The sequence below is a fragment of the Eumetopias jubatus genome, unplaced genomic scaffold (genome assembly GCF_037043125.1).
Source record: "Eumetopias jubatus isolate StellerSeaLion01/CBP00866 unplaced genomic scaffold, mEumJub1_p1.0 scaffold_9, whole genome shotgun sequence".
Lineage (NCBI taxonomy): Eukaryota > Metazoa > Chordata > Mammalia > Carnivora > Otariidae > Eumetopias > Eumetopias jubatus.
The window spans coordinates 87,538,528-87,560,976 of NW_028274815.1; the positions used below are offsets into that span (position 1 = coordinate 87,538,528).

Below are 22,449 nucleotides of genomic sequence, written 5' to 3' on the forward strand. Positions count from 1 at the left end.
GGTGAGATTATTAGGGGTTCTTTCTGAAAGTTTCCTCTAATGTAGTTTCTTTTCTTATCCTGCTTGTTATTAAAAGGAATACTTCTTCAAAAATATGCATTACATTATTTCTAAAGCTAGCTTATTTTTCCTGTGTGTTGGGAAACTATATGTTTTTATAATGTGTCTGCCTATTTTCTAACTATTTGAGTATTTAAATTTGAATATAACCAGTGTTTAGTATAATGAGTAGGAAGCAGGTGATAAATGCTTTTGATCTTAGGACCGCTTTGCACTCTTAAAAATTACTGAAGTCCCCAAAGAGCTTTTGCTTATCAGTATTTACTGTCTTAGAAAATAAACACTGAGAGCAAAATTAAATATGCATTGATTTAAAATAACAATAAACTCATTACATGTTAATATTAGTAAGTATTAATATTAATGAATTTTTATGAAAAATAACTATTTCCAAAATGACAAAAGCTTGGTGGAAAAAGTGGCATTGAATTACATTTTTGCAAATCTCATTAGTGACTGTCTAAATAAGACAGTTTCTCAGTTCTGCTTCTGCATTTATCCTAGTGCAATATGTTGCTTTAGATAATGTATATAAAGAAAATATGCCTCCCACAGAGATGTAGTTGGAAAAGGGAGGAACTTTTGAACCCCTAAAAGGTTCACGGTGGCCCCTATACTTTGAGAACCACTTGATCTAGATAATGAATCTAGACATTCCAGAATGTTCTTCTCTTCCTGCCTTTTGGGAGTTCTATTAAAATTATAAGCATCTGGTGAATCTTTTGAGAGGGTTCAAAATTAATAATGCTTTATATTTGAGTAGCATCTTCTGGCTTCCAAAGTTATATACGTTTTCTTATTTTATCCTCCAAGAGAAATTAGGAATTACTGGGGCAATTTTACCATACTTCAACTAGAAACACCTGTGGGTTTTGGTCAGGAGAAAGGGGAAGCACAAGCCTTTCCAAGAGCTTTGCTAAAACTGCTACGGTTCATCTGGCTTATGGCAAAGCCAAATGAAGAAGGGAATGTGATGCATTTTTCTCCATAACCTACAGTAATTTTGAAATGACAAAGTAGAAAATTTAATATGAGACTTAGGCTAGTTTTGCCAAGCAATGAGGCTGCCTCTCTTCCCTTTTTTCCCTTTTTTTGTGATGTTTTAATTCTATATTTAAGCCTATTAAGTAAAGTTGAGTTGTGATTTGGTATGTGGTTATGAACGTGGTACTTCTACGTGGGGTTAGTTATGGCAAGGCTACAAAATAGGAATACTGTTCTTTGAAACATTTAGGGCAAGAAGGCAAAATTGTCTTCCATTGGGGTGGGATGGAGACAAGGCAATTAATCTGTCTGTAAAATGAAGGCTCCTCACCTGCCTCACAGGGTGGTTGATTCTAGAGAATGTTGGCGGTAACTTTACAAGGTCGATTGACTCAATATCTAGTAGGTGGTTACAGGTTGCACCAGGCAACTAGACACACAGGTAGAACTTGTGCTCTGAGTGGGCATCTGAAAATAAACTTGCCAAATTGTGAAGGACGGCTTGGCCAATGACTGCTCTGGTTAGGGGACCCTCCCCACTTCAAGGCCTTTTAGAACAAAGCAGTTTTATGTGAAACCAGGGCTTGTTAGAGCTAACTAATTATCTGAGTATATGCTTTTCTTCTTGCAAACTACACAGTGGTTAGTTAGGATGTGGGTCCATTTATTGAGTGCCTCCTGTATGTTTCAGGGTATAGTGGAATGACGGCAGGGAAAGACCAGGTCATTGGGTTCATCGGTGGTCATTTGATAGGTGATAGGTGTCCCTAGCATGTCTTCTTGGGTGTTTGAAATTGATACTGTGATCTGGTTGTGATTTTATGAACAGGGACTCTGGATTCTGCTCCAATGTCTTCCATTAACTACTGAGGTTTGTGATGTTGGGCTGGTCACTCCAACTCCCTGAACTTCCCCGTGTCATATCTATAAAATGATTTTCACAATGTACAATCCTCTGATTAAGATACAGCTTATAATGTTGGTGCTCAATGCTTGTCTTAACAATGAGATTACAGGACTAAGGCATTCTGGCAGGTTTTAGGAGCTACTTGCAGCAGTTGCCTTCAGCAGGATCTAACCAAAGGGATAACCTGTGTCGGGACATGGTGTTCAGTTGACATGCAGTTTAGATTCTGTTCTCAGAAGGAAGAGAAATGGGCTTTGAGATGGTGACCTGTGGATATTTTAATTAAGCTTATTAAGCTGTAACCTCAAGCTCCTGGAGGGCAGCTCTTGAACTTCTGTCTCTATGCCTAGTTCCTCACAGGTAGTGGGCACTCACTTATAGGATATTTAGCAAGAGGAATGTCAGAAATGTTAAAGAAGGGCGCCTGGGTGGCTCAGTTGGTTAAGCGACTGCCTTCGGCTCAGGTCATGATCATCGGGCTCCCTGCTCGGCAGGGAGTCTGCTTCTCTCTCTGACCCTCCCCCCTGTCATGTGCTCTCTCTCTCATTCTCTCTCTCTCAAATAAATAAATAAATAAAATCTTTAAAAAAAAAAGAAATGTTAAAAACAGATTCCAAGCAGGAGGCCCTTTCAGCACCTGAGATGCAAGGGCAAAGAGATGGGAGCAGTTTGAGTTCTTAAGACACAAGAAATTGGGCTTTAGGGCTACAGTATGATTTTTGTGATCAGATAGAATTTTCTCCTCAGTTCTTCGTGTCGTTTGGTCTTAAGTCTAAGAAAAGGTAGACAGTCTGTGACTTCCTGTGCTTTATGTGTTACAGCAACATGGCCAATGCCCTGGCCAACGCCACCTGTGAGCGCTGCAAGGGGGGCTTTGCGCCCGCCGAGAAGATAGTGAACAGTAACGGGGAGCTGTACCACGAGCAGTGCTTTGTGTGTGCTCAGTGCTTCCAGCAGTTCCCAGAGGGGCTCTTCTATGAGGTGAGTCAGCCTGGACAGAAGCACGGGGGCACCGTTTTGAGGCATCCTTCTTTGTTTTGAATTTCAGTATGAAGATTGTATTGACGTGCCTGGTCTTTGGTACCCGTCAGGTCAGTGATGGTTTATGTGCAGAATGCCCTTCCAGACCCCGCCCCACACTGGTATTGTTCATTTCACCGTCCTGTTTCTGAACCCTTAATACCAGGGCGCCTGCGTGGCTCAGTCGCTAAGTGTCTGCCTTCAGCTCAGGTCATGGTCCCAGGGTCCTGGGATCGAGCCCCGCATTGGGCTCCCTGCTCCACGGGAAGCCTGCTTCTCCCTCTCCCACTCCCCCTGCTTGTGTTCCCTCTCTCGCTGTGTCTCTGTCAAATAAATAAATAAAATCTTTAAAAAAAAAAAAAGAACCCTTGGTACCTTGTTACTTGACCTGTCAGACCTGTGCACTTCAGCTCAGCAGACAGAGTCCTTTCATAAATGTTAGCCACAGGCTTTCTGGCTTTTCCACTCAGGTCCCCACTTGCTTGCCCTGTACACATGCCTTACTGATTCCTGCCTCTGTCTCTTTCCCCGACTCAGAGCACCATGAAATATCCTCTCTAATGCCAAGTATCAGTTACCTACCTTTCGTGCAATGAGTGGGAGCTTCCATGCATTTATTTTCTAAGGAGGATCTTGTTCAGATACTTTGGAGGGATATCCTGTCCATATTAAGCTCTTTTATATATCTTCTTTTCCAAATTCTTTTTCTGTCTTTTTTTTTTAAGATTTTATTTTTGTTATGTAATCTCCTTACCCAGTGTGGGGCTCAGACTCACAACCCCAAGATCAAGAGTCACATGCTCCACCAACTGAGCCAGCCAGGTGTCCTCCAATTTCTTGTTCTTGATTCTCCTGCGTTACCCTGTGGTGTCTACACATCCTTTGTATTTCTTATGATCACTGAAACCCCCTTCTCACAGAATATGTCGGCTTTTGGGACTAGTCTGTGGAGGCTGAACCCATGCTGTTAATGAAGATAAGTAGTGTGTGTGTGTCCAATTATATAGTGTATTTTTATCAATTTCTACATATCTGTATGTGTGTTACTCATATGTGTGTCTATGATAATGTGTGTACATCGAATTATGTTATAGCCAGAGATGGCTGCTCTTTGATTTCTTCTTTGCCTACCACATTTTTTAATTTCCCTGTTTTAAAAGCCATTCCTAAGGAAGGAAAGGTAGTTTCTAATGGTCATTAGTAAGTCAATTGTTTGCCACTCAGACCGCAGTTTCCCACAGAAACAATGCCTCCTGAGAGGGAGGTTTCCAGGCCAGCCTGCAGAAAAGCTATTTAGTCCATCATACACACAGAACAAACAGAACTGCCCTGTATATAGTAACATAACTCTGAGAATAGCTTTAAGAGATTTGATTAGGGACCACTGTTTTATTCACCAGAACACATTTTTGAGCTCCTGCTATATCCTAGAAACCGCATTCCTCACAATAAAAACCCTAGCAATAGGAACAGGAACTCTTATTCTCTTTTCTTTCATTTCTTCCTAACCCTTTCCCTGGGCAGTGGGAATCTCTTTTTCTGTCAAAGGTAATGGCTTTGGGCTGGGAATAGCAAGTGATAGGAGAGTCACAGTAGGAGGGAAGACGGGGAGGCAGCTGGAGCAGGGGCTGTGCTGCTTGACATCACGGTGCCCCCGGAGGCTGTGTGGGAGGCTGCCTGTGGTAATGAGGAGGGTGGCAGCTAGATTCCGGAAGAAGAAAAGGAAATCCCTAGGGATCTGGGCAGCAGGGAGAGAAAGGGAGTGGGGGCAGAATGGAGGATGGTCCTCAACTGGAGTAGAGGACAAAGCCCTGCTTCCGTGGGTCCTTGATGAAACCATTCGGGTTCTCAGGTCAGCACGGTGGAGGCGTGCCAGGACTGTGGCAAGGCAGGAGGTCACTTAAGAGCATCAGGAGTCTGCCTCCTGAGGAAACATGAGTCTACATACTCTGCCAATCCCAACCTACCCCTACTTTTTCTCCCCCTCGAGGCCCAAAGAGGTTGAAATGTCCCTATAACACAGCAGATCTGTGACATGAATGGGATTAGAGCCTAGTTTGGTCTCCTAATGCCCAATATGGTATTCTTTCCCTTGCATATTCTTTTCAAATCTAAGATATTTTTATTGAAGTGGGTAGTTATGGCAGAAGCCTTAGGAGAGAGTCCGGAAGAGCAAGAGAAGGACCCAAAAGAGAAAGGCCGGGTCAGTTTCTCCAAACATTAATTCCATATTATATGGTCCGTTTGCCTGGCACTTTGGAAGTAATAATGTTGTCAAGCACGATCACCTGGTTCTGCATCTGCACGCTTTCAGCTGCCAGGCCACTTGTGCTTAGTCAGAGGGAAGGCTCTGTGAGAGCTTCCAGTAGGACAGAATAAAGCATGACTCACACTTGTCCTCCTGCCCACCGCTCACTCCTTTTTACTTCTGGACTATAAATATGCTCCCTGGGGGATGCCTGGGTGGCTTAGTTGGTTGGACATCTGCCTTTAGCTCAGGTCATGATCTTGGATCGAGTCCCGCATCGGGCTCCCTGTTTGATGGGAAGTCTGCTTCTCCCTCTGTGTGCTGCTTGTGCGTTCTCTCTCTCTCTCTGACAAATAAATAAATAGAATCTTTTTAAAAAAACATATGCTCCCTGGGTCTGTTATTATTCCAGAATGTTACGAATACCCAGAACTGGTCTATTAATGGGCTATTGCCCAGCTTAAGGTCCCTTGGGTCCTGAGGAAGATTGCTATTTTAGCTACACTTACAATTAAAACCCCTTTCCCAAGGCCAGGGATTTGTAAACCTACATGTGGAAAATCTGGCTTTTCCTTTTGGTTGAATGATACTGAGAAAAAGCTATCCAAATCTTCCAAGAAATAATACGTATTCTCAGTTATTGGAAAGGAAGCCCAAAAATTTACCTGGCTTGCTTTCCATTTGAGATACAACGTATGTACTCCAGTCTTGCTGTATGTAATAAAAGCAAATGTGGGGCACCTGGGACGCTCAGTTGGTTAAACAACCGACAGTTGATTTCGACCTAGGTCATGATCTCAGCATCCTGAGATCAGGCTCGTGTCGGGCTCCATGCTGAGCATGGAGTCTGCTTGTCCCTCTTCCTCTGCTCCTCCCCGTGCTCACTCGCTCGCTCTCAAATAAAGAAATAAAATCTTTTTTAAAAAAATAACAGCAAATGTGTCCGGGACTTTCCACTCTACAGCTTTGATATTGCTTTTGTCTTATGATTAAAACATCATCCTTCCCTTATTTCTACAGTATCTACTCTTTTCTCCATAGGATTAGTTCTGAAGGCTTAGAGGTGGGTTTTCTGCACTCACTTCCCCTTGAAAATGGGATTCAGGGCGCCTAGGTGGCTCAGTCCGTTAAATGTCTGCCTTTGCTCAGGTCATGATCCCAGGGTCCTGGGATCGAGCCCTGCATCGGGCTCCCTGACCAGCGGGGAGCCTGCTTCTCCCTCTGCCCCTGCTGCTCCCCCTACTTGTGCTCCCTGTCTCTCTCTAATAAATAAATAAAAATCTTAAAAAAAAAAAAGAAAGAAAGAAAATGGGATTCACTTTTACTGTGGAACTTCTGATATTTTGGGTCAGATGGCCAGGATGCTCCTCCCTTTGGCCCCAAAGGCGAGTTTAGCATTACACTACTGTTTCCTACCCACTCACAAGGATGTTTGTCTGGAGGTGAGCTGATTGAGCTCAGCTATTTCTGGCTCATCTGCAGCTCCTCTTAAGAGTGAGTTAGCAGGAACCAGGATTATTACCTGCATGGGCTCCTCTCTCAAGGTGAACTTCAATCCCACCAGATCATGTGGTTCAGCTAGTGAACTTAAAGTTTGCCATTAGACTGGAATACATCAACCCTGAAGAATAAAAGGTCGGGCTCAATGATTCTTGGGCTCCGTAGCTTCTGTCGTCAATGACTGCTTTCCCCGGCGTGTTCTTATTACAGAACCACATGAGTCGTGTTTTCAGGCCACTCCCATCTGTCTCATTTCCGTTATCTTCTCTAGTACACACAGCACTTTGTTTATACCTTTAGTATGGAGAGCATTTCACAAGTTTATATGCTTATCTTCTTCCCCTCTAACTTTAAATACCTTGGTGTCAGGACTGTCCTCATTAATTGGTATCTCTATCACTTGTTATACAGTATTTGATGACTACTAGGTGCTTAATAAATACAGTGATGTATATACAGTACTTGGATAATATAGATGGCAAGATAAAATGCTACTATACCCACTAGGAACCAGGGCAAACATTTTCTAACATAAACATTTGCAGGCTATACTTCGAAATCTTGGTACGCTTTACTCATTTACCTGTTGTTCATCTCATGAACATTGTCCAAGGTTTATTGTCCAGAGTGGTGGATGAAAGAAATGTATTCTTAAGTAGAAGCAGAGGAGATTTCAGTTTTGGATAGAACCCTGAGTAAATGCCTGAGCCATGCTATGTTTTCAGTACCATATGTGGACCGCTGACTTGAGATGTTAGTTCAGGTCAATGTGGTGTTGTTGAATAAACTTACTTTTGATTCAAAACCTACAGAAAAGTTGAAAGAATAGTACAATGAATATCATGCACGCTTATGCATCTCACACACACACCCACCACACCCATTTTCTGCCAAATTATTTGGAAGTAATTTGCAGACATAGAACACTAAATGAAGTTACTTTTAATTTTTGTGGTTTTTGTAGGGGAGGTACAATGAAAGGGTCATAGTTAAGAGATGATTTTTGGGATACTGGCCTTACCAAAATGTTCTGTTTTTGAGTGACATGTTGTATCTAGTTGGATTTTAATATAATCACTTCTGGTACTTGGAGCGCTATTTCTTGAATTAAAAGCTCCCCTCCCCCCAGTTTGTTTAAATGATTCAAATGACTTTAAACTGTCTCCAAGAGCATTCATTAAAAGGAAAAGAAAGAGCACAATTCTCTGCATATGGGCTGGACTTAATGATTCACTTCTAACAGGGATATAGAAATGAGTAAAGCAGTAACTTTGCAGTGGCAAAACCTGGCAGACACCATCTTAACCAAGTGAACAAGGTTAACTTGACCAGTAAGAAGTCAATAATATTGGGCTCATGTACTCCCCAATAAGATGCAAGAAATAGAGCACATTATTACCTCCATGGTACTTTACCTTGCCCCAAATCTATGACCTCAGTCTAATCATGAGACAAACCCAAGATGATTAAAAAATAGCTGACCGGTACCCTTCAAAATTGTCAATGTCATGTAAGACAGGGCAGGACTGAGGAACTGTCGCAGATTGGAGGTGACCAAAGAGCCTCGATTGGTCTAACTTCCATAAGATTTTCCAGGAGTGTTGTTTATTCATTCTTTTTTAGGAAGCATGTATCCATAATTAGAATGTTTCAGGACCTCAGCATTTTTCTCAGATTTGTGCAGTGGAAACAGAGGATAGATTCACTTTATTGGTACATGGTCAAAAAGGAACCCAGTAGTTCAAGGCTTTAATGTTACTGTTCCACATTCAGTAGAATTACCTCTTCATCTGTGTTCAGATGGCCAGTTCTCAAGTTCAGATTGTGTGTTGGCAGAGAAGCCAGGGGATCTTTCAATCATGATTTTTAAGTTCTTAGAGAAACCCACAAGATAATTTAAGAATTCTAGGTTATATTCTCTATTGGTCTGCCTAAGAGAGGTGGTGGATACAGAAGAAGCAGGACAGATTTTAGGGTCTTTTACAGCCTTGGATTGAATCCCAGCTCTACTGGCTTTGGTTCAAGTTATTTAGTATTTTTGAATTTCAGTTTTCTCTAACAAGGGGATGATCACACGGGTCTCAAAGGGTTGTGAGTTTGAACCAAGGTACTGTACATGTACAGTACCTAGTAAATTAGTTCACTCCCTAGTACCACTTCCCAGTGGGTACTGCTCTGATAAGTAATGCTTGCACACACTAAACCAGGGTTCCTCATCCTCAGCACTGTTGACATTTTGAACTCGATAATTCTTTGTTTTGGAGGCACTCCTGTGCATTGTAGGCTGTTTAGTAATATTTCTACCACTCTACCCACTAGATCCCCAGTTTTGACAACCAAAGGTATCTCTATACATTGCCAGATATCCCTTGGGGAGCTAAATCACCCCAGTTGAGGGACGCCTGGGTGGCTCAGTAGGTTAAGCGTCTGCCTTCGGCTCAGGTCATGCGTGGTCCCAGGGCCCCGGAATCAAGTCCCATGTCAGGCTCCTTGCTCAGTGGGGAGCCTGCTTCTCCCTCTGCCTCTGCTCCCCCTGCTTGTGCACGTACTCTCTCTTTCAGACAGATAAAATCTTTAAAAATAAAAATAAAAATAACCCTCAGTTGAGAACCACTACACAGAATGAGGGCATCCCTTTGAATAGGTTATGAGCTTCACTATGGTAATAGTAAGTCCATTCTAAGTGGGCATGTTCCCCAGGTTGTTTAGACAATAGCCTCATAAAACAAAACCCTTTTTCTGTTTCTAAGAATTTGACTGCACTTAGAGTTAAGTACCATAAATTTAATTAGAAAGTATTTCCAGACAGATTTCACTTAAGAAAGACCCTTAAGAAAGCCTATTTTTCTGGCTTAAATTGGCACAAGGAAAGATAAGTACACCATTCTTGGATAGTCATCATGATGAAAGTGTCCTCCTCGTTTAGCAGAAGGCAAGATGCACTATCTGTGTGGTGATTCGAACTGGTTCCACAAACTGAAATTTGTTTTTCTTTTTTCAAATACCCTACTTCTGCATTTTAATTTTAAACACCTTTTAAACATTAGTGATTCTAAAAATGATTTGTCTTTTAATTGTGTCTGTATCAGAAGGTAGTGCTCAGGGTACTAATAAAAACAAGGAACACACTAAAACAGTCATGGTGGTGTTGCTTTTCACCACCAGCACCACCAAGCATTGAGGTGCTGTTTCTGGTTTCATGTGAGTCTCTCGAGGGTAGGGTTACCTAGTTCGTGTTCTTCACAGTCCTTCACCTTGCCTGGAATGTAGTACTTTATGTGTGAATTAATGCCCTATATGTGCTAATTTTAGAAGACTTGAGTTTTACATTAATATTTTTATTTCCGAAATAACTAAACCTCTGTTATGAGCCAGGCACTGTACTAGGTGTTTTACAGACTGTTCTTGTTGTTGTTCTTCATTCCTTTGATTCTCACATGAACCCTGTGAATTAGGTATTTTTATTCCTAACTTACATGTGGCCCTGATGAGGCTCAGAGGCCTTGCCCACAGTTAACTAGTGGAGATTTTATCTCATGCCTGCTCACCTGCACAAAGATGCCCTGACTCTCACCAAAACTGAAGTGGTTTCCTAGGACTGATGTTTTATCAGTCTGAGAGATAATGCTGTCTTGTATATGGCCATCACTGCTTTTTTGTTCATTCAGGAAATAGTTGTGGAAAACTTATAAATGCAATGTGTGGTGGACTGTGTAGGCCACACTGTGCCCTAGTCCTGGGAGTGAATACAGTTTTCACAGTGATCTGGGTAGGACTTGAGGATGGCTTCCATGGTACTTTTCCTCACTTTCAGATCAGGAAAATTTAGAGAGGTTGGATAAATGTATGAGTATATGATTAGTGATCTTTGAATTTGGCATTGTGGCTTCGAAGGGAAATCTGTTTCCATCAGTGCTGGTTTTCATGAGTTACCAATCTATCTCCAATCATCTTCCAATACATATGAAGAAATATTTGTAAAATGACCAAGTCATTGGTGGCATGAGAAGGCTGTTTAAATGTCATTTCAGGAGGTGGGGGTATTAACTATTCAGACTAGAGGCCCTAACGTTACCGACTATATATAGCCACTGTAATGGTTCCTAAATCTAACTTTGTGATATCTTGGAGTATCTCCAGTAAAAAGATTATCTTATATTTCCCCTAAGAAGATACTTTTGAAAGTAAAATGTAACTGACAGTTAAAGAGAGATGTAATTCCAGAAACATTACAAATCACGATGCACTGAACCAAGGACTATGAACGTGGTGTGAAGCCTTTTTCAGTTTGGCATAATACAGGATAGGTTCTTTGTTAATACTTCAGATTTCTTTCTTTCTCTTTAGTTTGAATTTCCCAAATGTGTCCTTTTTTCCCTGTCACAGAATGCATAACAGGAAAGACCAATTTATGATGAGTGATTTAGTGGAAAGAGGGTTTACAAAGAGATTTCTTCACTCATTTCCTCTTATACAGAATCCTGATTACTCAGGAAGGCTGAACTCTGAGAAGGGAGGTCTGTTTGGGAGGAAACTTTCCAACTAGGGGAGGTGCGTATCTGCTGACCCACTCACTTCAAAGCAGTTTACAACAAACCAGTACAAGTCACCAAGTGAAGATCGTTAACGTTTGCACTTGCCTTGAAATGAGACTGTCGGCTAAGTTTCTAATTCTGAGCTTTCTTTAAAGCAGCAGAATTTCTCCCTACCTCCTCCCCCCTGCAAAGAGAATCTTCACACAACTCAAAACTTAAAACACTTCAAAGCAGAGCTATTTTTGGTTGGAGTTCATCCTCCCCCATACTGAACAATCCCTGTTCCTTGCAGGTGGCAACAACCAGGGTTCTTGGACATTCTGTTTTAACACTGTCTGGAGCATTAATATTTCTTATAGGCTGATGGTATTTTAAACCCGTTTTGGGTTATAACATGCGGTTACCTAGAAAGGCAGTATTTCTGAAAGTTTGATTTTTCAAATTTATGATTTCTGATTTTTCTTCATTTTCATCCCAGAGTTTCACTTTGGATCAACTTCTGGCCTTTCTCCTAGCCTTGGAAATCAAGCCATAACTGTGTTTGAGCATTTCTACACACTGTGAAAAAGAGGCAGCTCGTTCTAGCAAAAGAAATTATCTCTTGCATTAGTCCTTATATGGAGTAAGCACACCCAGAGTATGCAAGGGGTTTGCAGTATGAACGATTTCAAGGGAATCCGTTTCTGGATCCTTGTATTTTGGTTTCAGGGAACTAAATTTCTGAATTCGTCGTCCAAAAGTTGATTTGTCTGATAATATATTTGTATCCACAGTAGCACTGCTCCCACTTCACAAGAGAAAGGAATCTCAAATCTTTCTATGATTAATTGCTCCAGGACACCAGTCAAAAGACATTAGCCACAGGTCCTCAAACCCATAAGGCATTTTCTTGTTAAGAATGAAGCTTGGCTTAATGTATGTTACGAAAAAAAAAAAAAGAAGAAGATAGCAGAAGGGGAAGAATGAAGGGGAGTAAATCGGAGGGGGAGACGAACCATGAGAGACGATGGACTCTGAGAAACAAACAGGGTTCTAGAGGGGAGGAGGGTAGGGGGATGGGTTAGCCTGGTGATGGGTATTAAAGAGGGCACGTTCTGCGTGGAGCACTGGGTGTTATGCACAAACAATGAATCATGGAACACTACATCAAAAATTAATGATATAATGTATGGTGATTAACAACAATAAAAATTTAAAGAAAAAGAATGAAGCTTGGCTTTAGGAACTGTGTTGGATGTTCTATATTCAGATTTGTGGCAGATTTGGAAATGGGAGTAATCATGACAACTTTCTTTTAAGACTTTGCCTTTTTCATCCCTAATTTCAAAAGGACTCATCCTTTTTCTTCAGTTTTGTTGAAATATGATCGACAGACAACATTGTGTAAGTTTAAGGTGTACAACGTGATGATTTGATATGTCTATTGTGAAATGATAACCACAGTAAGGTTACTGTGGGTTAGTCAACACATCCATCACCTCATGTAATTGTGTGTGTGTGTGTGTGTGTGTGTGTGTGTGTGTGTGGTGAGGACATTTAGACCTGCTCTCTTAGCGGACTTCAAGTCTCCCATACAATATTGTTGACTATAACTATACATCAGATCCCAAGAACTTACTCATTTCATAACTGGAAGTTTGTACCCCTAGACCTACATCTCCCCATTTCCCCCATCCCCAGGCCCCAGTAACTACCAGTCTACTCTCTGTTTCTGTGAGTTTGGCATTTTTAGATTCCACACATAAATGAGATCACACAGTATCTTTCTTTCTCTGCCTGACTTACTTCTTTTAGCGTAATGCCTCTGTCCACGTTGTTGCAAATAGCAGGATTTTGTTTTTTATAGCTGAATGGTATTCCACTGTATATTTATACCACAGAACTGATCCTTTTAAAGGGAGAGTCCTGGTGAGAGCAAAACAAAGAGAGCAGTGGTAAGAAATGGTGAACATGATGAGTATGTGTTAAGAGCCAGAAGAAACAGCCAAAACAGAAGAGGCTTGTGACTCTCACGAGACACCAAGAGGTTAAACAACGTGACCAAAGTCACACAGTCGGTCAGCGGTTCAGCCAGAATTTAGACTTCAGGCCTTTTGGATCCACAGTCAGTGTTCTTAACTGCTACGCTGTGATACCTATTTGAATTATATCTTTAAAAACTTATTTGAGGGGCGCCTGGGTGGCTCGGTTGGTTAAGCATCTGACTCTTGGTTTCGGCTCAGGTCATGATCTCAGGGTTGTGGGTTTGAGCCCCATTTCATTTTGGGCTTCACGCTCAGCAGAGTGTCTGCTTGGGATTCTCTTCCTCCCCCCCCCCCGCCCCTCCCCTGCACACAGTCTCTCTTTCTAAATAAATAAATCTTAAAAAAAAACTTATTCAAATTACAACCGATCCTAATTTCTACCTTCCGCTAGCGGATACAGTATATATGCCAACTGCTGGACTCATTTTGTTTTTGTTTTAAACAATATACATCTTTCTCTTTCATTAAATACAAACTAAAAGTTGAGTGTTTCTTTTCTTTTTTTAATTAAACTTTGTTTTAATGGGTCTCCAAATTCTGTGACAGATTTTTTGGTCAAGTTGTTTCCATTAAAAAGTACTGATTTTAAAGACTATAATAAAACCGTCATGCATGCATACACACACACACACACACACACACACACACACACACACACACACAATAGTGCACAAAACATTCTCCTTTCCTTCTGAAGATGTGATGCATTTTTTTTATTATTATGTTCAGTTAGCCAGCATATAGTACATCATTAGTTTTGGGTTTTTTTTAAAGATTTTATTTAGTTGTTTGACAGAGAGAGAGAGAGAGAGACAGAACAAGAGAGGGAACACAAGCAGGGGGAGTGGGAGAGGGAGAAGCAGACTTTCCGCCGAGCAGGGAGCCCGATGTGGGGCTTGATCATGGCGCCCCACATCATTAGTTTTTGATGTAGTATTCATTGATTCATTAGTGATGCATTGTTATCGTTAATCAATCAGTCTTTTACTCTTGAATGTAAGTGACCAGTTGACACACACAGTTCTGAGCCTGGTCTTTCACCACCGATTAAGACTGGGGTGGATGGTAAACAAATTATCATTTCCAACTAAATCAATGGAGCTGGTTCTGAGTCTTTATATTTAATTTTTTTTAATTATTGCTAAAAGCTAAACATCAGATTTCTATATATATACGTAATATACATCCAATAAGGGAATATATCTACTTCATAAATAACTTCTGCTTGGGGCTACACACAGTGCATTATGATAGGGCTGGGTTAATGTAACATATCAGTGTATCTGTAGCTTTTTAAAAACAGATTCATTAAATGTATTAGAACTTATTCATTTGAATTTCAAAATGAAGTAAGCCTTTTCCGGCATAAGATAAATCTGCTTTGGCTGGTCTGCCAATTAAGGTGTAGTTGATAATGTTCAATAAATTGAGCAAATTGAGTTGACTACTGATATATCATTAAAAATGGGTTCTGAGGGACGCCTGGGTGGTTCAGTCGTTTAAGCATCTGCCTTTGGCTCAGGTCATGATCCTGGGATCCCTGGATCAGTCCCGAGTCAGGCTCCTTGCTTAGTGAGGAGTCTGCTTCTCCCTCTGCCTGCTGCTCCCCCTGTTTGTGCTGTCTCTCTCTCTCTCTCTCTCTCTGACAAATAAAGTCTTTAAAAATAAATAAATAAAAATGGATTTTGATAGTTATGTGATATATGTGACATATAATTTGCAAGGAGCTCAAAGATTCAAAGGGAGACATGATATAATTCTCATGACTTATGTGAAGAGGGTAAAAGCAGCCCCCAAAATAGAAATTAATGTTGAACCCTGACTCTTCCAATGGTAAGTCATATTTATCCGTGGCTACATGGAATAATTGTGAGAGGAAGAGGAGCCCTGCTCATCTCATTAAGATAGGCTTTTCAAGTAAACAAGTAGTGGAAAGTAAAATTTGACATTTTGACGTATTCATGTTTTGACCATTTGTGTATTAATAATCATTGTAATGATAACTTAATCCAGAAGAAAAAGAATGTTTTAGAGCCTTATGGGTTCAGAAAGTAAAACAGATTTTAAAGTTTCATTATATACATTTTAATTGCTGAGAAGTATGGTAGGGTGATCTGTTAAAGACTTTAATATAGAGTTTCAGAAAAAAATATCACACCAGGGTAAAACTCTGGGGGAAATGAAATGGAAATAGTTCAAGGAGAAAAGTGGAAGGTATAAATTTTTCCAACTGTTAAAGTAGAATGTGTTTTGTTTTTTTTTAATGGGTTTTGGTCCCAGTTTGAAATGTGTAAATCTAAAATATACTAGAATATCTACTCTTTGGAAATATTTAAGCTTATGGTACAACATCTCAGATATCAACCTAAAAAAGAAGTGGGACGGGGTTTGTGTGTATATGCCTATTTTCTGGAGAGAGGGGTCTGCGCATTCATTAGACTCTTCAAGGTGAGTCTGTAAGCCGGAGAAGAGTTAGCATTGCTGGAGGGAGGTCACTGTACTCCGGAGCCGTAGTACCAGGTCTCGCCTCAGTTGTTTGGTGTGTCTTTAGGGAAGGTACAAAAGTACATCTGCTTTTAAAAATCTTAGTAGAATTATAAATTCTTAGGGCAGAGCTCTTCATCCAGAAACATCTTTCCTACATGTCTCCACAGAATAATTATATTCATCCTGTGATTGTTTCATCTATACAAGTTGATGGTATTTTCTATTTCAGTTTGAAGGAAGGAAGTACTGTGAACATGACTTTCAGATGCTCTTTGCTCCTTGCTGTCATCAGTGTGGTAAGTTTTACTGCTGAATGGCAAAGTAAAAAGTGAGTCTCAAAATTATGTCAGTGGTGAAAATGGTGTTTGGTGCTCATTATAAATAGCATCTTATTGGTCCTTTTCCTTATCGTTAATAGATAACAAGCTGGAAGAGTATCAAAACCCAGAGAGAAATGATTTTTAAGGACATCTACTGTAAAATTGGGGACTGATTAAGACTTTTATCAGATGATCTTTTGGAATGTTCTTGCCCCTTGTTAAAAGTCTTTATACTCACTTTGGGGGTTGCCAGGAGAGAGACAGGGAAGACATTGGAGGGGTGCTTCAGTTGCTTCAGGATTGCTGTGTGTTACACAAGTGTTTAACTTGCTTACATTTTAACCACCTCACTGGTTGCTAACACTTCTTCGAGAAGGTCTCCAGAGATTGGAAAAAATGAGTAGAATGTTCTAAAGTTCAGTGAAAAAAGAAATTATGTATAGGTTTCAAGAAAATGTGCTGTGGATTTCAGTTTTCTGTGTCAACGATTACCAGAAATAAACAAAAGGAAGACCACATTCAGAGATGTGATAAGACAACGTGAAAATATGACTACAGAATCAAAACCAAGGACTCTGATGAGACAGAGTTTCTTCCTAATGCAGTGCTTACTGTGGTCAACACATACATAGAGAGTCCCTAGTTGTGGAGAACCGTTTAAACAGTGTTTGCTTCGTGTCCTTTGTCTCACTACTTTCAGCAGTAGGAGCACACTGGACGTCCTGGGTGTGTTACTTTCCCACAGGTGAATTCATCATTGGCCGAGTGATCAAAGCCATGAATAACAGCTGGCATCCTGAGTGCTTCCGCTGTGACCTCTGCCAGGAAGTTCTGGCGGATATTGGGTTTGTCAAGAATGCTGGGAGGTAGGAGTTTTCCATCCTTGCCAGGTGTGGGTGGAGAAGTAACTGCTACAAGGTCATGCCTGTTTTCCCCTGGGACTGTGAGGCGGTTCTTTAGGGCACTGAGTTGAAGGTACAGGGGACTCAAGCCTGCAGTGTATTGGCTCATCTGGTGTCTATCAGGAGAGGACCTTAGAATTTCTGGGTAGCAGCCTTGCTGCTGGCACGTGTCCCTGGGCCAGCAGAAGGGGGATAGGTACTTAAGATGGAGTCGGGTTACCTGGGTTGGAATAAATTTTCAAGTAGTGGCTTGATTCTGCTCTGGTAAGCCAGGAGTGATTTTTTTTAAAAATGACTTCTTTAACTTCTTTTCAAAGATATGAGAAGCATAGTTCTTTCTAATTATTAGAACCTCAGATTTTCAACTGAAGTTTCTAAAAAAGTTTTGGCTCTATTTAGACATCTGTGTCGTCCCTGTCATAATCGTGAGAAAGCCAGAGGCCTTGGAAAATACATCTGCCAGAAATGCCATGCCATCATTGATGAGCAGCCGCTGATATTCAAGAATGACCCTTACCATCCAGACCATTTCAACTGTGCCAACTGCGGGTATTGCCATCCCCTCCCTTTGATTGCACAAATAGTGGAAATAAAATAAAAGGTCACATTTTTCTATATTTCTGTTACTCCAGCACACCGGATTGCTTTTCTCCAACTTGTAACCTAGAAAATTTAAAACCTGTAAGAAATCAAGAGAATAATAGAAAGAATACCCATCGTTGAGTTTCATCACTTAACGTTTTGCCACTTTTGAGTGTGTGCAGCATACTTTCGCCCCGTGTGTGTGTACGTGTGTGTGTACATACACACACGTACACACACACATACCTCTAAATATTCAGTTGATAGTAAGATATCCTCAGTTGTCCCCAAAACTGATTTTGATCACTGTTTCTTGAATACAGGATCAAAAAAAAAAAACTTTAAGAAGTCTTCTGTTTGTTCATACGTAATTTTTACAGTTGTAATAATTAGAATGTTATCTTAAAATATCTTGAATTACAATTATTTAATTTTGCTTTATTTACTTCTAAAGGGATTTTTTTTCTTCCGAAACTCATGATAAATTACTAGACTGTGGTTTTCTAAATTTACTATATAAAAATTTAATGGAAAAAGTTACTTTAATCAGTATGAACGTACATGCTAAATTATTGTGGGGTGAAGAGAAATAAGATAAGCTAAAAATCAAGAAAACAGCTGTGTGCTATAAGTACGGCCACCTCATCTTTTTTGTGATTATCAGTTTGTATCTTATCTCATTTTCTTGCCTGTTCCACTCTGTGGAATTTTTCTCTGTTCATTTGTCATTAGCACTTTCTCTGTTCATTTGTCATTAGCATTTTCTCTGTTCATTTGTCATTAGCACTTCTAAAACAGATGAAATGTTAAACAAGTCCATTTCGCTGATGGGGGCCGTCTCTGGCTAAATGTTTATTGATGCAGGAGACTGAAAATCATACTGAACTTAAGCATTTGGGGGAGGAAAGTTCTGGGCATTTCATTTGTTTATTTTCTATTAACCTATAACTCTTAATAACTTGTGACAATTTAATTGTTAGTAAATGGAACTAGTCTCTAACTTTAGACCTCAGTTATTTTGGATAATATAGATAATGTTATCACCGAGTCCATCCTGGGCATTGTGATGATTCTCTTCTAGCTTTTTAAGGAAGACAAAGGGATTGTAATGTGATAATAGACAAAGAAGTGATGAATATGGGGGCGCCTGGGTGGCTCAGTCGGTTGGGTGTCTGCCTTCGGCTTGGGTCATGATCCCGGAGTCCCGGGATCAGGCCCTGCATCAGGCTTCCTGCTCGGCCGGGAGTCTGCTTCTCCCTCTGCCCCTTACCCTGCTCGTGCTGTCTCTCTCTTTCTCTCAAATAAGTAAAAATCTTAAAAAAAAAAAAAAGTGATAAATATGATCAGTGTGATCTGACTTATTTGTACATTTTATCATTATTGTATGATACTGATGTTTTGATAGGAATCGGAAACCCATTCAAGCCTATTAATTTAGGTTACTCACAAGCAACACTAAGAGGGGAAAAAAGAGGGTTACAGGGAGTGTTACAGTGACATCTTCAGTTAGCCACACTGGTTGCCTGTTTTTCCTCTCTCAGTAGTAATATTCAGTGGGGTATCTCTCTCGTGGACAGGAAGGAGCTGACGGCTGACGCCCGGGAGCTGAAAGGAGAGCTGTACTGCCTGCCATGCCACGATAAGATGGGGGTCCCCATCTGTGGTGCTTGCCGACGGCCCATTGAAGGGCGCGTGGTGAATGCCATGGGCAAACAGTGGCATGTGGAGGTGAGCCATCGGTGGTGGAGGGGTAACCAGTACTTTTCAATCAGATGTGCTGGCAAGAGTAGGGGCGCCTGGGTGGCTCAGTCGGTTAAGCGGCTGCCTTCGGCTCGGGTCATAATCCCAGGGTCCCGGGATCGAGCCCCGCATCGGGCTCCCTGCTCAGCGGGAAGCCTGCTTCTCCCTCTCCCTCTGCCTGCCTCTCTGCCTACTTGTTCTCTCTCCGTATCTCTCTGCCAAATAAATAAATAAAATCTTTAAAAAAAAAAAAAAAGAGTAAGGGATTCTAAAGATAAGTATGGACATTTTCAAGACAAATGACTTTGTAGAAAATATAGACTGTACACTGCTTTTGTGATCTCTCCATAATGACACAGGATATGCTCTTTAGTTCTTAAATCCTTCTTGAAGCTGGAAGTGTCATGGTCCATATGCAGCAGTAGCCCCCCTCCCTTATCAATGCTACTAACATGTTGACCTCTTTTCTCATTCTGCATTGTTTAAATAGGCTGTGTCTTAGAGTAACCTGTCAAAAGCTCAAGACACCTGAATTAAGTAAGACTGAAAGTGTCACAGGGTTAGCCCTGGCCAAATGGAATAACTACCTCAAACTTTCATGTGTCTTCTCTGAGGATAGTTTAACTTTGGAGTTTTACTTCATTAAATAAATAAAATACGGCAATTCAAAAATGACCTCTAGCAATTTTTTTCAGCATTTTGTTTGTGCCAAGTGTGAAAAGCCATTTCTTGGACATCGCCATTATGAAAGGAAGGGCCTTGCATATTGTGAAACCCACTATAACCAGGTATTGATTGTACTCCTTGGATACTACATATATACTTAGATGAATTTGAGCTTAATATCTTAGCTACAAGGAAATCTCTTGGAAAATGTACATCAGACTATAGAGATCTCTTTTTAACTTCTTATTTGGGAAATAATTTCAGACTCACCAAAAGGTTATAAAATAAAAATATGAAGAATACCTACCTGTCTTTTCATCATTTGCATGTGTTTCTCTGTATAAAAACATACACTTAATAAATGCACATATCTTTATATACATATATGTATTCATATAGAGGCACTTATTTTTTCTGAAGCATTTGATGATAAGTTAATTCATCATGGTCCTTTACCCCTAAATACTTCAACTTATATTTCCCAATAATATGGAGTGCTCTTACATAATCAGTTAATCATATTGATATATAATCAGTGTATTTATTCGAGTTTTGTCACTTGTACCAGTAATGTCCTTGTATCATTTTTTTCCATTCCAGTACTGGACCCTAGCTAGGGTTTTTTCCTTTAGCTTCCTTAAATCTGGAACATTTCCAAAGCCTTTTTTGTTTCTGATAGTGATGAAAAGTAAATTATTTTCATTGTAAAAAGTAAAAACTAGTCCGTGAACTTTACTGATTTTCTGTAGTAATGAATGGTAAATTCTGGATCTAGGTAGCCAGCTATTTGTCTTAAGTGGTAGAAAGAACTGAAATTATATTAAATATTTGGTGTTCTAAAACTTAGTTCTAACACATCTTGAATTTTTACCACTTTTTTTTTTCACTTTCAGCTCTTTGGTGATGTTTGCTTCCATTGCAACCGTGTTATAGAAGGTGATGGTAAGTATCTGCAGGGATTTTACATGGCATCGTTTTGACACAAAAACACTTGGGTAATGTGAAAATCGAAAGAGGTCAATGACTGCTGTTGTTTGGAATATGATTATCAGTTACCTTTTTTTTTCCTTTGGCATATTTCTCAAGTAATCCATAGCAGAAATGATAGTATCCTAAGAGATGGATTTGTTACTCTTTTATGATAATACTTCAGGGCATTGCCACAGGGTTGTTATGGTAGATATTGTGGGAACATTCATGGCCAACCTTGAGGTCTGTTTCTATTTCCATCCCCTGGAATTATATAACTTGGAAGCTGTAGAGCAGTGTTTATTAGGAACAGCTTAATCTGCCATGGCAGTCGGCGAGAGTCCCTTTAACCCTGCAGATGCTAAAACCTGGCAGTTTTCTGTAGACATTTCTAGGCTTACCAGCCTTGTATTGTGGTAATTAAGCGGGGCTGATTAACTGGGACAGAAAGGAAGCAGCTGTGTTTGCTAATAGTCGCTAGCACAATTCTGCTAGAAACTTCCTGGCAAAATTTAAACATTCCTGTTTTCAGCGTGCTTCATGGTTCTTGTCAGAGAACCCAACTCGGGAAATACTTCACAAAACGCTGCCCATGATGCAGTTTGCAAAAGGAGTAGTTCAGGAGAGCAGCCTTCAGTGCCATAGAAAATAAAACTTAACTCCTTCCTACGTGAGATAGTTGTCAGGTGAGAGAAGCTGTCAGAGGAAGCTCAGTTCGTCAGCTTTGGAAAAGACTTCTACAGGCAAATAATGTAATGTCTGGATTTTTTTAAATTACTTATCTAGTCCATATTTCTTTGTTGGGCCCGTGGCGGTAGGCACGGAAAGGTGGCGGCAGGTGTGCTTGTAGGCAGGCCCTGTGCCAGAAAAGCTCATCTGAGTGACGTAGTGCATGTTAAATACACACCCCAACATCCACGGGAGTGAGAGGACAAGCTTTGGTGGGAAGACATGCTACATACTATTTATATGCTTCACAGGATACTCAAAGGAAAGAAGGAAAATTTTAACTATAAATAAAGGTTGAAAAAGCCAGTGGTAATCTTCCCTAAGGTGAAACCAACCTACAGTCATGGAGGACATAAGTGCTCAGTTTTTTAGTAACATGAAAAAATAGCCTTAAATTAATTAATTTGATTCTGTAAACATTAATGGCACTGAGATTTTTAGTCATGTGATCGTTTTGCAAGAAAACGTCTTGAGAACCTCTTCCAAGTGTCGTGGAAGTCACCTTAGCTCTGTTTGGGTTGAAAACGTCAGCTTCACCACCTTCCACACCAGTGTGTGTGACCCGATGTCTTTCCTCTTTCTCTAGTGGTCTCCGCTCTTAATAAGGCCTGGTGTGTGAGCTGTTTTGCCTGTTCCACCTGCAACACTAAATTAACGCTCAAGTAAGTCTGCAGTTTAGTCCGGGGTGAATCCGAAGACTGAACACTTTGGGGGAACATTTTATAAAATACGGAGTTTTAAAAGAGAGAATTTATTCCTTGTTCTTTCTGTGTAGG

General features: G+C 40.4%; 1 protein-coding gene across 11 annotated transcripts in view; it reads left to right on the forward strand.

Annotated features, from left to right (window-relative positions):
- Positions 1 to 22,449, forward strand: part of LIMS1 (LIM zinc finger domain containing 1) — a 152,206-nt gene that overhangs the window by 124,744 nt on the left and 5,013 nt on the right. For all 11 annotated transcript variants that reach the window (XM_028091268.2, XM_028091269.2, XM_028091271.2 and 8 more), the window contains 8 exons: positions 2,773 to 2,932; positions 15,995 to 16,061; positions 16,831 to 16,951; positions 17,387 to 17,536; positions 19,147 to 19,297; positions 20,005 to 20,097; positions 20,869 to 20,917; positions 22,260 to 22,335. In XM_028091268.2, the coding sequence (XP_027947069.1) occupies positions 2,773 to 2,932; positions 15,995 to 16,061; positions 16,831 to 16,951; positions 17,387 to 17,536; positions 19,147 to 19,297; positions 20,005 to 20,097; positions 20,869 to 20,917; positions 22,260 to 22,335 (867 nt within the window). The remainder of the gene's footprint in view (positions 1 to 2,772; positions 2,933 to 15,994; positions 16,062 to 16,830; positions 16,952 to 17,386; positions 17,537 to 19,146; positions 19,298 to 20,004; positions 20,098 to 20,868; positions 20,918 to 22,259; positions 22,336 to 22,449) is intronic.